The sequence below is a fragment of the Haliaeetus albicilla genome, chromosome Z (genome assembly GCF_947461875.1).
Source record: "Haliaeetus albicilla chromosome Z, bHalAlb1.1, whole genome shotgun sequence".
Lineage (NCBI taxonomy): Eukaryota > Metazoa > Chordata > Aves > Accipitriformes > Accipitridae > Haliaeetus > Haliaeetus albicilla.
This window is the reverse complement of record NC_091516.1, coordinates 6,529,857-6,546,238: the sequence shown is the minus strand read 5'-3', so window position 1 is coordinate 6,546,238 and position 16,382 is coordinate 6,529,857. Positions and strand designations below refer to the sequence as shown.

At 42.2% G+C, this 16,382-nt stretch overlaps 1 protein-coding gene across 1 annotated transcript; it reads left to right on the top strand.

The window, feature by feature from the left end:
- The first annotated feature begins 5,768 nt into the window (after positions 1 to 5,768).
- On the top strand, positions 5,769 to 14,835 carry ESM1 (endothelial cell specific molecule 1). The gene is made up of 3 exons (XM_009914967.2): positions 5,769 to 6,533; positions 10,541 to 10,696; positions 12,800 to 14,835. The coding sequence occupies exons 1-3, from the start codon at positions 6,233 to 6,235 to the stop codon at positions 12,898 to 12,900; spliced, it is 558 nt and encodes a 185-aa protein (XP_009913269.1). The 5' UTR covers positions 5,769 to 6,232; the 3' UTR covers positions 12,901 to 14,835.
- The last annotated feature ends 1,547 nt before the right edge of the window (positions 14,836 to 16,382 follow it).

The window sequence follows — 16,382 nt, the reverse complement described above, 5'->3', positions numbered from 1 at the left end:
CTGCACGGCAATAAAGAAATGAGTGTATATTCCTATATCAGTTAATTATGTTTAATAGTGAGAGATAAAATATCTTTCACATTATCTCAGCATTAAAGCTGTGTACCACATGGGCAATATATACGCACCTGAGCACCTAAGTAGAACATGAGAAGAGCCATCATTCACATCTTCTTTTCTTTTATTGATAAAGAAACCGAACATTTGAAGATCATTCCTGAAAGAGTATTTTATATTTTTTTTTCAAATGGTTGAAAATCTGTGAAAAATATTCACATGGAAAGGCTTTTTTTCCCTAGGTGGTTGTATGGCTTAATCAGGGTGATTTAGATTCCTAGGAGCAAGAGGTATCACAAAAGAAACAGCTACTGACAAAACTATTGATAAAGTGGGGGGTTGTGAAGGCAGAGCATTGGTTTCGGCTGTGAGTGATCAGTCAAGTTTAGTATTGTATTGTGAGAAGTAAATTTTCTGAAGTACAGAGAAGGTATGTGACTTTCTCATACTTTTAAGAAACTCTCTAATATAGATCTTAGAGGTCTTGGGCACTGAAACTCCCTTTTTCCCCTGGAAATGTAGATGATTTGAAAGTAGTCAAAAAAAGACTTCAGCATAACAGAATCATAACCTGTTTTTTCATCATTTTTTCTGCACTTACATCAACTACCTATTTATTGTGTATGACAAACCCAAACTTGCCTGCCTTGGAGAAAATTGACCCCGTTGCCATGTAGTAGATCTTTTCCACCACTCTGTGATGTTTTTTTGTGTCTTGAACACATTCGCTAAGCACAGCAGAATTATTTGACCCAATTCATGAATTAATTGAGGGAAAGCCAGTGATTTCTGCTATACAGAACATTGCAGTGGTTGTAAAATCACTGGGAATAGCCACACTGTGCAGGGAGGGCACAGTGCAGAGATCCTTCAATAAGAGCTAGGACATGAACACAATCCTTCAAGGAACAGGACTGTGCCATGTGGACTCAGTAGCACAGACCTGAGAGGTGCCCAGCTCCATTTGTATGGCCATAGGTCTGAGGGAGGAAACTCAGAGCAGAAGTTATGTGCAGTCAGTTTGGCTTCCAGCTCCCAGGCTGGACATGCCACATATTTGTATGTGGAGTTATGGGCAAGGATATTTTTAATATGCTCCAAACAAGCTATGGCTCTAGTTCCTGAGGCTTTCTGCAGATAACCCCACCATATCCAGTCATTTCTATAGTAGCTCCTGAGGTCTGTGGAGAGGTAGCCAGCCTACCCACTTCTCTGCATAGCACCTGGTCTGCCTGGAGAAAGGATGTAAACACCTCTTGCCTTCAGCGCGTAGGAAATGTCCCAAAGCATCTATTTTTACCAGAGTGAAGTTGAGTTGCCATGTTACAGTTGAAACAAAGAGTAATTAGCAATTCATTGAAAAGATACAAGAAAAGAAATCATACAAAGGGGAGTCCTTGCCGCTATCTCACTTTCCTGATTCTTATCTTTTACTTCCTATTTCTGGCTTTTCATTTTGGACTTTGCAGCTCAGCTTCCTTTCGGTGTTTCCCTTTGAAACTTTGCTTCTCATATAGCATTGTGCTTATGGCTTTTTGTAAAGGAAGCCTGGGAAAAGGTTGGATCGTTCAGGAATGTACAGTAACATATTTTTAGTTTAGGGACTGCCTTTTGGAAATGAGCAACAAGGCTCATACATTAAACCTTTTCCTATGTTTAAAGACATATTAATGCTTCCTGCTTATCCCAGCTTTACATGTTCAAAAGACTGGATAATGACAGTGGCCAGAATGCTTAAGTTCAGAAGAAATGAAGTGAACGTTACTCTATCTAAGGAGCAAAACAAGCAAAGTCTTAGAGTATTGGCCTAATGAATAGACTGCTCCCATATATCAGCAGAGATTAATCATGTATCATGAAGTATGTAATTTATTGGGGATCTTTAACAGGTGGAGTCAAACTTTTCAGAGGGCATAAATACAACCTCAAGACCTGCCCCCCCGCAGTTGCTTTTGCTTGAGAAATGGATTATTTGCAAAAGAACTGGAAAAATTGTGTTGTGAAGTATTCAGCTGGAAACACAGTTCACAGCTCACTGATACTAAACCATTGATTGCTCTGTTCCCTGTAAAGTCTTGAACCTAAGGGTTGAAACCTCTTCTGTTTCTAGGAGGAATGCCAAACATTATATATGATGATGTAATTATGATGTAAACTGGCACCAAGAGAGTTTATACTGTAAATTTGGAGAAAAAATAATTAGCACTGATCTGATCTGATCCAGAAAGTCTCCCACATTTAAAGTATATTTATACCACACATTAAATAATGGTGCTAAATTTTCTGCTGTTGATAGCTGGGGAAGCTTCATTAATTCCCGTTGCACCAGTTTTCGAGGGAGAGCTTAGTTCAGGGCTTTACAGGATCAAGCTGTTCATTGGAATTAAAAGGTTAATGGATTCAACAGGTAAAACAACAAAGAAACATTAAAAGCAGAGGGAGTGACATTGGATTTATTTCACTACTTAATCAGTGGACGGTGTGGAAGATCATAGTATCATTATTTCCTCCATGATACTCATGTATAAGCCAGACCTCTATCTGTTCATATTGTTTTCTTCCATTACATGTATTTTTTGATCCATTGTAATAATTTACTTTGGCTTCTAGCTCCAAGCACAGAATACAGTTTCCATCTTATTCCAAATAATATTGGCTAGTTGCTAGGGGAGTGTGCTGATCTCTTTTACAATTTCTTTTTCTCACCACATCTGTGTGTAATTTTTTTATTTATCATCTCCCTAGGACATTTTCCTTGTGAGAAACCCAAATGTGAAGTGCAGCCCTTTCAGATCTTGTTCGGTGTTTTATACAAGGAGCATTTCCTAAATACAGAACAGGATTTTACCAGCTGGTGTTTACTACCAGGCATAAATGCCTAAGTGTATGCGTGGGTGGGTCTGCATACTTCTCTGTTATCTCCTCTGAGTGAGCAAGCAGGTATGAATTTAAGGGCAGGTGTGAATTAACTTAAAGGAGACTTAAGGGTGGGACTTTAGGGAAAGCCTTCCTGCTCCTTACTGCTGCAGACCTGTGAAATCTCATGCACTAAGTATGCAACCTGCTTCTTTGGGCTATTTCACCCTTGTGAACAGATTCGGCTGTGGGACTGAAAAGGTTACTGCCCTTAGCTGTGCTCCCTGGCCCTCTGATCAAATTTAGCGGCTCTCTCCCACTGAGGGACTGCCCAGTGGGATTTACACAGGCTCCTCAGCCCCACAGGTTACAGCCTCACCTATTTATATAAACCGGTGTCAATTTTAGTTGATGCTAATGCCAGCAGAAATGGGTAGTGGTTTACATTACTCTGCTGACCTGTGAACTATGGGGCAGATGTTGTGTTAGTTTTTTGTTTTTTTTTTTTTTTTTAAAACAGGCTTTTGCCATGTTGTAGTTGTGATGGGATCAGGGATAGCACATCCATTTCTAATTTATCTGCTCATTATAACCTTGTACTTTTGTGCCTCCTTGTTTTTTAGCTGCAATCTTCACTTCCATGTTTGAAGTATTCCTTTCACTTCCCAGAGGATAGTTGCATTGGATTTTGAAGATGAAGTTGTCTACTACTGCTAATTGCTGTCACCTCATGGCTACCAATAGCACTTTTGTCAGTTCATACAAGACTTCAACCTAATGCTTTAATTTTTACACTTTAAATTCACTGATTGGTCCAAGATTACATGTGAAACCAGGCATGTGCTAGTGCATGTAAACATCTGCCAGCTGGCAACTGTGATTAGAAGAACTGTATTTTGAATAATTATATACTGTATAAGACGGATGCCTGCAAATATTTGCCTGAGTGCAGTCTCCCTTTGACATGTGTTAAACATATTAGGCTCTTCTCCTCTCCTCTCCTCTCCTCTCCTCTCCTCTCCTCTCCTCTCCTCTCCTCTCCTCTCCTCTCCTCTCCTCTCCTCTCCTCTCCTCTCCTCTCCTCTCCTCTCCTCTCCTCTCCTCTCCTCTCCTCTCCTCTCCTCTCCTCTCCTCTCTCCTTCTCATGGTTTAACCCCAGCCAGCAAATAAGCACCATGCAGCTGCTCACTCACTCCTCCCTCACCTGCTGGTGGGATAGGGAGGATAATAGAAAACAAGTAGAAGTCATGGGGTGAGATAAGAACAGTTTAATAATTGAAAAAAAAAAAGTAATTGTAATGAAAAAGAAGATAACAAAAAGAGAGTGACATATAACCCAAGAAAGAGAAGTGATGCATAATGCAATTGCCCACCACCCGCTGACTGATGCTCAGCCAGTCCCTGACCAGCGATCCGGCCCCCCCAGCCAACTCCCCCCAGTTTATATACTGGACATGACACCACACGGTATGGAATACCCCATTGGCCAGTTTGGGTCAGCTGCCCTGACTGTCGCCTCCCAACTTCTTGTGCCCCTCCAGCCTTCTTGCTGAAAAATCCTTAACTTAGGTTAAGCACTACTTAGCAACTACTGAAAACATCAGTGCGTTATCAACATTCTTCTCATACTGAACCCAAAGCAGCACTATACCAGCTACTAGGAAGACAATTAACTCTATTCCAGCTGAAACCAGGACACTCTACCTCTCTCTTCCTCTTCCTCTTCCTCTGCTATGCAATGCTATGCTATGCAATGCTATGCTATGCTATCCAGGTTCTTAATACCCACATGTACCAGAAGTATACGAACAACCTACCCAGATGCAACATACAATATGTTGGTTTTCTCAACTTCTTCACAAGAGAGAAGTTAAGCATTTTGGTTTAGATCTATCAGTTCACATTCGCATTCATGAAGAAAAGGCTTTCCTGCTCTCCTGTATTTCCAGCATAGCCCTTCATTTTATTTGGCAGCCTACTGGCAGCATCCTCAGCCCACTCAAGACACAGGATTCCCAAATGGCAGGCTGGTCACACACAAATTTATATCGCTATGGTTCCCACTAACTTCAGTGGCAGCAACTTTCAGTATTCAGAGATTTATTTATGGCTGGCTTTATTCCTTCTTTCCTTCCCTGTAGATCTTTCTTTAGAGCAGAAATTTCCATCTCTCTGGTGGCTTGTCTGTTTCACTAAACTCTTCAGTTGTTTGCTGTTTCTTGTCAAGGCTCTGGCAGTGTGAATAAAGTCTAAGAGGGGGGATGGGGGAAATTGAAACTTATTTTCTGTTTATTTACACTGCTTTCATTGAAGAACAACATCAGGGCATCCCACAGAGTTTGATCAGGATAGAAGTGGTGTAAAGGGGAGGAGAATCAGCCCCCCCCCCCCGCCCCGGATCCACGTTAAGGCTGTGCAGATGGTGCTGGTGATGGATGGGGATTTCCCCCTTCGGTTGTGAGGTCGAGGCAGCTCATTGATCATTCCTCTGAATTTCCTGTGGAAGATCCCACAAAATGCTGGTTTCTGTCTGACCTGGTTTTAGTTCTAACAGTAATCCTTGAGTAAAATGTTTAATTCATCTCCACCTAAATACTGATTAAAAAGTACTGTTTTGAGGCAGGCAGGAAAAACACTACTGAAACATCTGAGCTCAGCTGTTAAATGACATGATCTCACTTTGTTCCTTAAAGTAACTGTCCGTAACCCCTTGAAGGCAATGGCAAAGATTTATTCTTTTAAAGATTATTCTTTCATCAGTGAGAAGATTCAGTGTGATTTTCTTCTGGTCGCATGAGCTGTGTTACCAAGGCAGAGCTGTCCTGTCAGCAGTGTGCCCAGTGTCACAGCGATCCCTGTCCTGCAGGAAGGTATGCAACCTACTTGGGGTTGGGGTTTGGTTTTTTTTTTCTTGGTTGTGTGTGGGTTTGTTTTTTTTTCCTTTTGGCAGACGTCCTTGAGCATTTGAGACGGATGTGAGAGAGTTTTTAGTCCTCATGCAAAACAACCAACTAAACATAACAGATTACATCAGCTCAGGCTTTTCAATTCCTGGATGGCAGCAGAGTGCTAATCCAACCTTCATCCTGGATTTCATAAACTGAAACAAGGGAGGCTGGCAGGAGCAGCGCTGCCGGATTGAGGAAGCTGACGACGGTGCAGCATGTGGGCAACACACTGTATAAAGCTCATAAACTTGTAGGCTGATGTGTGCAGCTACCACTTTGGATTCTGTACCGTTGCTTCCCTCGGCACAAGGCACCAGCAGGCTGAGCATTAAAGCCTGCTCTTTGGGACGGAACATTTACCCCTGCAAGACATGAAGGGCTTCCTGTTTCTCACACTCCTCCTGATGCCCGTGCACGCTGGAACTGCTTGGAGTGCGAAATATGCAGTAGATTGTCCCGAGCCCTGTGACAGTAACGCATGCAAAAGTACCTTGCGCTGTAAGCGAACGGTGCTGGATGACTGTGGCTGTTGCAGAGTGTGTGCAGCTGCTCTGGGGGAGACTTGCTATCGTACGGTCTCGGGTATGGATGGTGTCAAGTGTGGTCCTGGGCTGAAGTGCCAGTTTTACACTGAGGAGGATGACTTTGGTGATGAATTTGGTATCTGCAAAGGTAACAATATTCACTTTGCATGCACCCACTGTGGCAGTTTTACAGCAACCTACATATAGAGCTTGCCTCCTGCTTGAAAGGTCTAAAATGGGATTTTTCCAGCTCAGCCCTTAGCCAAGAAGAAAGTGAAAAATACCTGCTGGTATTAAAAGGTGTTACTTGTAGGTGGGACAGGGTTATTTATGTGAGAATATTGTTTAGACTTAGGGACACGTGTGAGGAAATACGGATGGGCTGTGCTTGGAGATGAGATTTTTGATTAGGACTTGGGAGACCCAGGCACTAGTCCTGATCCTTCCTCTGATTTGGTGGGTGGCTTTCTATAAATTGTAAAGACTTAAATCCTGCAAGTCCAAACTTGTCACAGGGTCCCTGCCCCTGCCGTGCTCTTCCTGGGGTAAGGTTCCCTCTGGCACTGCCGGCTGCCTGCCCAGGGACCAGGTGTTCTCTCTGGGGTCTGGAAGATGGAGATAACAGCACTGCCTGAGCGCCTGGGGACGTTGTCGTGTTTAATTCAGTCCTGCCTTTGAGGTGCTTAGCTACCCTAGGGATGTAGTCAGGGAAGGCAAACAGAGACCCTCCTGCCTGAAAGATGGGACTAACAGAACAGGAGCTGACTGTGAGGTGAGCAGCCAGCCACAGCTCTCATCTTATTCCAGGTATGCTGCATGCTGATATCTTTAGTTGTAACTATTATGGCATTTTTCATTTAAGACCTATCCCCACTCCATGCAAAAAGGAGACTCTTTAAAAGGAGAGAAGGTATTAAATTACTAGGAAGTAGGATGAAAGATTCTAAAATAAATAATTTTTAAAAAAGGCTTTGCAAACTATGGATGCAGTGAGTTTTCCTGTGTTCGTGTACCACTTCAGTAAGTAGATACAGATATGCTTTTGAATAACTTCCTTAGAAGTGGAGATGTCTTGGCAGTTAAATAACCCGAGTATTAATAGCCTCAGTTAAAGTAATGACTTAGGACCAGATGCCGCAAAAAATCATTCAGGCTGACTCACATACACACTCAATAAGCACACACTTACTTACATTGGTATTAAAACCAAATTCATGTGCATGTTAGAGGGTGAAACCCCAAATACTACTTTTATTTTTGAAGACTAGAATTTACACATAAAGATAATTTCTCTGGTGCACCCACCAGAAAACTATTTTACTGAGATAGTTGACTGATCTTCAGTTTATTAAAAGTTACTGCAGTACAAGATACCACCTATATTTCTTTTAACAGTTCTTTTGAATGATTATATACTTTTCCCTGTCCTCGTAGGAATTTCTTTGCAATAGCACACTTCAAATGGGAAAAAAGAAACATTGAGGAACATGAGATATGAATCCCTGTAGCTGAATCTGGGAAGCTCTGTAAAAAATGTAAAGTAAAATGTTTTTTTTTCCAGTGAGTCAGTGAAAAAACTATCATTAATTTCAAGAAAGCCACATCTTGACTTTGAATTGTAAATTGGTATTTAAGGCTTATATTCCCCATATATTTATTTTCACTAAATATTATCAATGTAATTCCTAATTATTTTTCTTTTTTCATCTCAGCTCTGAGATAGTGCAGTCTCTTTCTGGATGTATTTGAATTTTATCGGGCAAAGTATGGGGCCAAGTATTTTTATTTTCTGTGTTTATAGCTATGATACCACATCACTCACTCATTTTAGTAACTTCCATGCTTGTAATAATTCACAGAGTCAGGATGGCTATATTCTCTCTGGTTGCCTGCAACTGATTTACTTTGAAGTGGTGGAAAAATAACCTGAAGTCTGTTCTTCAATTTCTGATTTCTGAAGTGGGTAAAACATGGACAGTATATGTTTCAGAGCAATTTTTTGAGTACTTTCAGTATTGTAAGTATTTAGTATTATAATCAATAGCAATGTCATTATTGTTCAAAACAGACTAAGGAAAACTGGTGCCCTGCACTTTTATTAGTAAATACCCTCTAAATCTGAGGTATAACTGTCACAGTAAAGAACCTGCTTTTGCTTCCCTTAGATCACTGGGAGCTATTTGCAATTTATTTAGGAGCAGGCTCCTGCTGAACAAAACCTTCTGAAAGCAAAATTGACTCAGATCTCAGTTTCATCAAATCTGAAGAGCAACATCAATGTCAGGATTATTCCACATGGAGCCAAGTGCTTTGGGCTCAGACTTGTTTCCATGCCGTTGTACACAGCTTTGCATCCCACCTCTCTGGGCTCAGTACCTAAGCACCTGCAGCAGGCAGATTAATGCTACATGTGGTGTGTGCTCTCAGCTCGTCCCTCAGGGAGGTTTGTGCACACAAGACCTGTTTTGCTTTGGCAGGATTTTGTTTCTGGTTTATGTGGACAAACAGCAGATCAAAGAGTGTCCTTGCTTGGGAAGGGGAGTATGGTGAAGCTCTGTGAGGTCCTCCAGGCTGGAGGAATTCACTCTGCACTCCCTAGCAGGGAATTAGTTGATTTTCCATTGTTTTTCATTTATAAAAGCATAACCATTGGACATGTAGAGAGTTGTAATATGTTGGTTTCATTTGGGGGCATTAGCCTGGTTTTAAGATAGCCTAGTCTGTACGGTGAAACTAAGTATTTGCATTGGTTCAAGAGGAGACTGGACAAACTGAGAAGGGTAACCCTGTTGTGGGATGTTACATGCACAGAAACTATGGCTGGCTCAGGATGTCCCAGAGCTGAAAATGGGGGAGAATATAGGGGAAGAGGTATCATTTGTGCTTACCATGGTCATCTTCTTTCTTAAGTGTTTTGTGGGAGCCTGGGCTGAATGGATCCTTGGTCCAGCCCTGAATGGTCATTCACCTGCCCTTAGGACTTGAACTGGAAACTCGCCAGGACTTGTCATTTAAGGTGACCTGCACCCTGGGTTGGCAAGGACAGCTCGAGCATAAAGACCTTTCTTCTGGGACATCCCAAACTTCTCTTGTGATGATCTCTTGTTTCATTAAACCATGACAAGGGATTTGGAAAGGGGATGCTGGAGCTGGATTTTCCTTGTCTCCATCTCTTCAGCTATGGCTCTGGGAAGGTGCCCTGTTCAATAGCAAGGCAGAGGAAGACAAGGGCCGTGACCCCAAGTTTAAACCCTCTGGGAAGCTATGTGATCCAGCATGTGATAGGTGTCAGCTATGGGATGGGGCAAATCCTCTGCACCTGACTTAATTTTTTTCAGAAAACATTTGGTCCCATCCTGACAGCTGCCCTTTGGTGCTCCTGTACAAGCTTGCTCAGGGGCAGGAGATTTGGCTCAGGGCAGTATGTGACCAGATGCAATACAACCAGGCAGCCACCTTAGTGCCAGTGATCCCTTTAGAGCATACTCACTCTTTAGGCTGGAAATGTAGGTTTGCTCTTTGCTGTCTGCCATGGGAAGGCAGACCTTTGCTGTCTGAGAAGTTGTTACATAGCGGAAGGCTCTTCCCAAGAGCTGGGAGCGTCTCCAGGCGGATGGTGTGTTTGCTGGATAGCTCCTCAGGGTCGGGGCGGCAGTCTCCACCAAGGCTATGTGCAGTGGCCCTGGCCACAGGCAGCCTGGCACTAGCAATAGATTGCAGCTCTAAATCATGACGGTCATGTAAGTCAGATAATATCACGCCCAAACAATGAATTCAGGAACTTGCTGAAGTATTCTTCTTTTCTAAATCTGACGCTAGTCCTTTAACTACATCCTCTATGATTACATACTTACATAGTCATACTGCCTTTAATTTGCATTTTAATACTAAGAGTGTTTCAGAGAAGGATTATTGTTGGCACATTGTAAATAAGTTATATGAAAAGAAATGATGTATATCATGTGTGTCAAGGTTTGTTAAAACTGGAAAATGCTTGTAATAAGCAGTCAGTATGCTGAAATCCCATAGTCAAGGTTTAGCTGACCTCTCCTCAAAGGTTTTCCACTTTTAAGGATATAAGCAGACCAGCTATTAAGAGTGCTGGCAGCTGACTTGGATCACTGAGGACTGCTTTGCAATATTACTTTTTTTCAGAATGTCCCTATGGTACCTATGGAATGGAATGCAGGAAAACCTGCAACTGTCCCTCTGGCATCTGTGACAGAGTAACCGGGAAGTGTTTGAAGTTCCCATTTTTTCAACTGTCTGCTTCAAAGCCTCCAAATCGACGAAAAATAGTTTCACACACAGGTAAGACTTTGTGGGGCAGTTGATTTTAGCAGAAATCACCTTTTACATGATCTACTTGCATGCTGTGTATGCTGTGAGTGAGTGATGTGTACTTTGGTGGAGCTGTGCAAACAGCTAACAACACAAGGTACGTTTATGTTTTTTTATTGGCAGCTCCCTTAACATAAGGCATGGAATTTGGTGAGCTGTGACACATGCTGAAAACATTTTGAAATCCTCACATGGGCAAAATACTTCACAGCTGTTGCATGCACTAGCAGTACAACATCACCTGTGCCAGGATTTGCAGTAGTCAGTTCAGATGCAATGTATGTACCTACTTTGTGTAGAATAGGATTTCACTAGGCTGTATTTACTACTGTTAGCTAATATGTGGTAAAAGTAACATCCTTCTTCCATGAAGACAGAGCTTTATACATTTTCAGATGTCAGTGAACTGTTTTATGGAATGTTTTATTGTAGACATTTATCACAGTATCTCTGGAATAAGTTCTTAGATTTAAGATTATGTCTGAAGCCTGTAACAGTTCTTTACAGAATTAAAAAAAAGGCATGTGAGAAACTGGAGTGTTTTTGAGGCAGGAAGGAGAGATCACTGAAGATTTGAAAGCTGGGATTAAAATTTCTTCCTCTTTTATTCTCCACCTGATGATACTGAGGTAGATTTGAACAGTGTTCACCAATCAAAATCAATACAAATGTAAAGATTTTAAATAAATACCAGAGATCTAATCCTAGACCTACTGGGACCTTTTCTAGGATTTCACCCAAACATCTTTGAAATTTATTTCTCCTCCAACTGCAGTTTGTGTGCCTTATTTTGATTTTCTCCTGTTATATTAAGCTATGAAGAGTTTGCTGCCTTAATACATGATTTATCTTTCCCCCACTTTCTGTTTAGTGAAAGTTAGACAGAAGCAAAGTTCTTCAGCTTACACTTATATGACATTTTAAATGATCTTGAAAAAAAAATTTGCGAGATGGATCAGTCCTGATCCTTTTGTATCTTTCTATATGGTTGTGCCCTTTTGCCTTTCCAGGTTTTGTTTATTACCAAGGGTGCTGAAATAACACAAAAAAATATTCCTGTCTTGCTTTTTTCTGTATCTAGCCTATATTCCAAATCTTCCCAGGTAGCCTGTTTTCATCAGTTCTTCCCCCCCTTTCCTCTCCTTCCCTTGGCCCCAAACCTTCTGCTGCCTCAATATTTAGCAGCTTGCCTGATCTCAGCCAGGATAAGATACTGAACCCATAGAAACAATTGGTATTTTTTACCTGTGCAAAGGTTTCACCCTGTTTTCTGTCCTCATCACTGGAAGTAGACCAGTGACACTGTGGGTAGTACTGCATGGGATGGTCACATGGGGTTTCATTTAATAGTGGTCTTCAGAGGTAGCTATAGCATCTAGGACAGATCCTCAGCAAATTAAAATAGCTGTGAATGCTTCTGTGTTTTAAACAGGCAAGTTTCTGGCCCATATATTTTATAAAGACATTATGGCTACATATATCCTAGTAAACTTAATGGTGCCAGAGTGTGTTCCTGTGTATTGCAATTTGACCACCTTCATGGTCAAACAGTAGGGCAGCAGCCAGCATGCTTTATCCCAGCCTAGGTAGGCCATGCCAAACAACCTCAGCCACAGCTCAGGAATCAGTGTCAACAAGGGGCCACTTCCAGTAGACAAACTGGATAACTTTTACCTTTTTTTTGGAGAGTAAGAGAGTTTAGTGGCATGCACCAGGCTATTCCATGCCAGCTGGCTTCAGTCACACAACAGCTGCAGGCATATTTAATTTGCTGCTGTAGCTATTGAGGATGTGCTGCTTGGTCCCATGTCACACTGGAGTGTTACAGTGAGAACTGAAACTGAACTCAAATCACTTGACTTATGCTTGAACTACTAGAAAGCACATCTGGCTTATGCCATAATTTGGCAGAAATTTTGCAACTAGATAACTGGAGGCATTCAGGGAGATCCCTAAAAGATTTGCTAGCTAAGGTTTTTCTGAAGTGTTCCCCAAACCAGGGACATTGCTGCAAGACAATGTTTTAATTCTCTCATTTTCATGAAATCCACCTTTATTTTTGTGTATTTTCAGAGAACGACATGGCATCAGGGGATGGCAATTCTGTAAAAGAGGAATTCGTTAAGGAGAAAGGTATTCATTCTCCAGTAATGAAATGGCTAAATCCTCGCTGATATTTAGTTACACTCATAAGACTTTCAAGTGAATGCATTTCTCACAGATTATTGAATATGCAACAACACACTTTAAGAACAAAGTAGATCTATAGCATATAAAAATGTAACCTCTGAAGGCCAATTGTGATTCTGTTTTTCATGAAAAAAATGTTTACTTAAAAATAGACTGTACAGTGTATATGATTTTTGATATTTGTTTTGATAAGTATTTGAACAGAGAAATGTATTGTGGATTCCTGAATGTACAGTAATATTAAAAAACCAGCACGATTCAACCCTCCTCATTTAAATAATGCCGGAGGTTGACTCTTGCAGCCTGAGGCCAGGAAAGCTCTCACTGAATTCAGTGGACAGTTTGGGTGAGTGAAACTATTGGTGTGGAGCCAACATGAAAGAAAAGCACATCAACAAATCCCAGGATAGAAAGCAACACCCCTGAATCACAATAATAATAATAATAATAATAACATATGAGGACAACAGTGTGAATTAAATAAACCAACGTTAGTCATCTTCTGGTTTTTGGAATTTTGGTGACAATTCTGCAGAGACAAATACGCCCTTTCTTCAGTGAGAAAACACCCAGCATTTCAGTCTATACATTGTGAATAACTTAGCCAAGACACCGCAGACATAAATTGTGTTAAGGTGGATTTCTAAAGTTAAATTCTGTGCTGAGAAACAGCAGCTTGGTAAATTATACAGATATGTAGAGGGGGACCTAAAATGAAAGAAGCTGCTTAGCATTATTTCTCACTCTCTCTATTTCTATAAAGCAGCTACTTTGGTGCCCTTAAGGCAATGTCGGCATTTCTTGGGGAAGAGTGGGTCCAATGCCAGAGGCCAGCAAATGGACTGTCGTACTTTCCATCTTCACCGGTGGCTGCAGCCCAGCTGTGACTCACAAGGAGTACATCTGATCCAATGTAGAGAAGTCTTGGACCCTCAGTGACTGGTAATGCAGCCACAGGCTACAGTACTTTGGTACCCAGTCCTTCGCTTCTGACTTGCATGAGCAAGTGGTCCCATTTCAGCCAGGAGAAAAACCTATGTTAGAATGTTGTAGGAACTGGCAGTCCCTCATTCAGTCCAGACTAGATGATATATTTGTAACATAAAAATCCACACTGAGATGGGTTTGCTGATATGTCTGGAAACAACCAGATCCTCAGATAATGGAAATTGATGTCGTAGCTGTGTCAGAGTGAACCTGGATTGCATGAGTTTAGGAACTGCCTTGTAATGCAGAGCACTCTCATTGGAAATGTGGTTTGAATTGAGTATTTTCTTTGAAATCAATGGGAGCTTTGACAGTGACTTCAGTGAAAGAAGGAGCACACACTACCACTGCCAAAGTTTGGTGCAGGATCTGAAAACATACTTTTAAAACTATGAACAATAGAAACACCAAAGCTTTTAAAGAGTCCAAATCATGATCCAAAGTCAGCTTTGGTGGAACCAGGCTGCTTTCACCTGAGAAAGCAGTGTTGACCTGTGCTGCTCTAGAACAAGAGGACTATGACAGCAGTAGGTGTCCAAACATCAGTATGGCAGTGCAGGCTCTCTTGCCATGATAATTGGAGACACACAAACATAAACCTCAAACTCCCATATATCACATTTTAACCTGTATTGAATGTTTGGGCCTGAGAGGGAGCAATATTATCTTGGGCTATTTACAAGCAAGTGTATTGATTCTCACCTACTGACATAAAAAGTAATTTTTTTCTTGATTTCAGTGAGAGCAGGATCAAACCCACAGTCTTTCAGCAGACTAAAGAGAATTATTTAAAGAACGTAGTAAATATTTGCATACATTATTACTATCTTTCAACAGTGTCATAAATGACATTACAAGTTCTTGAATGTAAATCTAATAAGCTGGTTGGTTTTTAAAAGTATATGACTATTATTGTTCAATAAAAAAACCTGAAAGCATCTCTGTTTATTGTGTCTATCCATTAATGACAGAGTAAGACTGCTGGAGATGGCATAGCAATGCTGCATGCAGACTAGGCACAGTTTTGCTCCCAAATCCACGGAAATGATTTCACAATGGCCACATCCGTTTCAGTGAATTTGCTGGGGACCATTCTCCATTGCTGAAGCTGAGTGGTGGCCTGTGTCCAGAGTGGTTTGTGTCCATACCATCCAATTGTCTTCACCTCCAAAACAAGGTGACTGGATCCAGTTGCCTACTGGGGACAGCCCGTCCCTGGCCAACCCCAGTGCAGGAAGGGTTTGGGAGTCCTCTTGCTGGCCTGGACACTGCCATGCCAGGGACCATTTAGCCCTGGGGCAATGACTGCAACTCCATGGCACTGTTTGATTTACCATATAGGAGTAACCTGTGGATCCACACACAGCAAGTCAGGAGAAAGAAGGAGAGGCATGCCTGCAAATGTTTTGGGGATGTTTTCTTCTGTTTTCCACCAAATTTATAAAATGGCTTTGCACTTCCTCAGCTGCTCCAATGACAGATTACTCCACACAGAATAGGTTCCAGGATGAAATTATAAGTAAATTTTATCCATTATCTTTTGAAAAGTCTTCCTATTGCTACTTGTGGCAATGGGACTACACCGGTACAAGAAATAATGCAAATGATCATTGAATCACAGAGTCATTTAGGTTGGAAAAGACCTGTAAGATCCAGTCCAACTGTAAACCTGACTGCCAAATCCACCACTAAACGATGTCACTAAGTGCCACATCTACATATCTTTTAATACCTCCAGGGATGGTGACTCCACCACTTCCCTGGGCAGCCTGTTCCAGTGCCTGACAACTCTTTCAGTGAAGAAATTTTTCCTAATCCAATCTAAGACTCCCCTGGCACAACTTGAGGCCATTTCCTCTCATCCCATCTCCAGGCACCTGGCAGAAGAGACCAGTACTCACCTCACTACAACCCCCTTTCAGGCAGTTGTAGAGAGCGATAAGCTGTCCCCTCAGCCTCCTCTTCTCCAGAGTAAACAGCCCCAGCTCCCTCAGCTGCTCCTCACAAGACTTGTGCTCCAGGCCCCTCACCAACTTGGTTGCCCTTCTCTGGACACACTCCAGCACCTCAGTGTCTTTCCCGTAGCGAGGGGCCCAAAACTGAACAAAGTACTCGAGGTGCGGCCTCACCAGTGCCCAGTACAGGGGAACAATCACCTCCCTGCTCCTGCTGGCCACACTATTTCTGACGCAGGCCAGGATGCCGTTGGCCTTCTTGGCCACCTGGGCACACTGCTGGCTCATATTCAGCCGGCTGTCGACCAGCACCCCCAGGTCCTTCTCTGCAGGGCAGCTTTCCAGCCACTCTTCCCCAAGCCTGTAGTGCTGCATGGGGTTGCCGTGACCCAAGTGCAGGACCCGGCACTCGGCCTCGTTGAACCTCACACAACTGACCTCAGCCCATCGATCCAGCCTGTCCAAATCCCTCTGTAGAGCCTTCCTACCCTTGAGCAGATCAACATTCCCTCCCAACTTTGTGT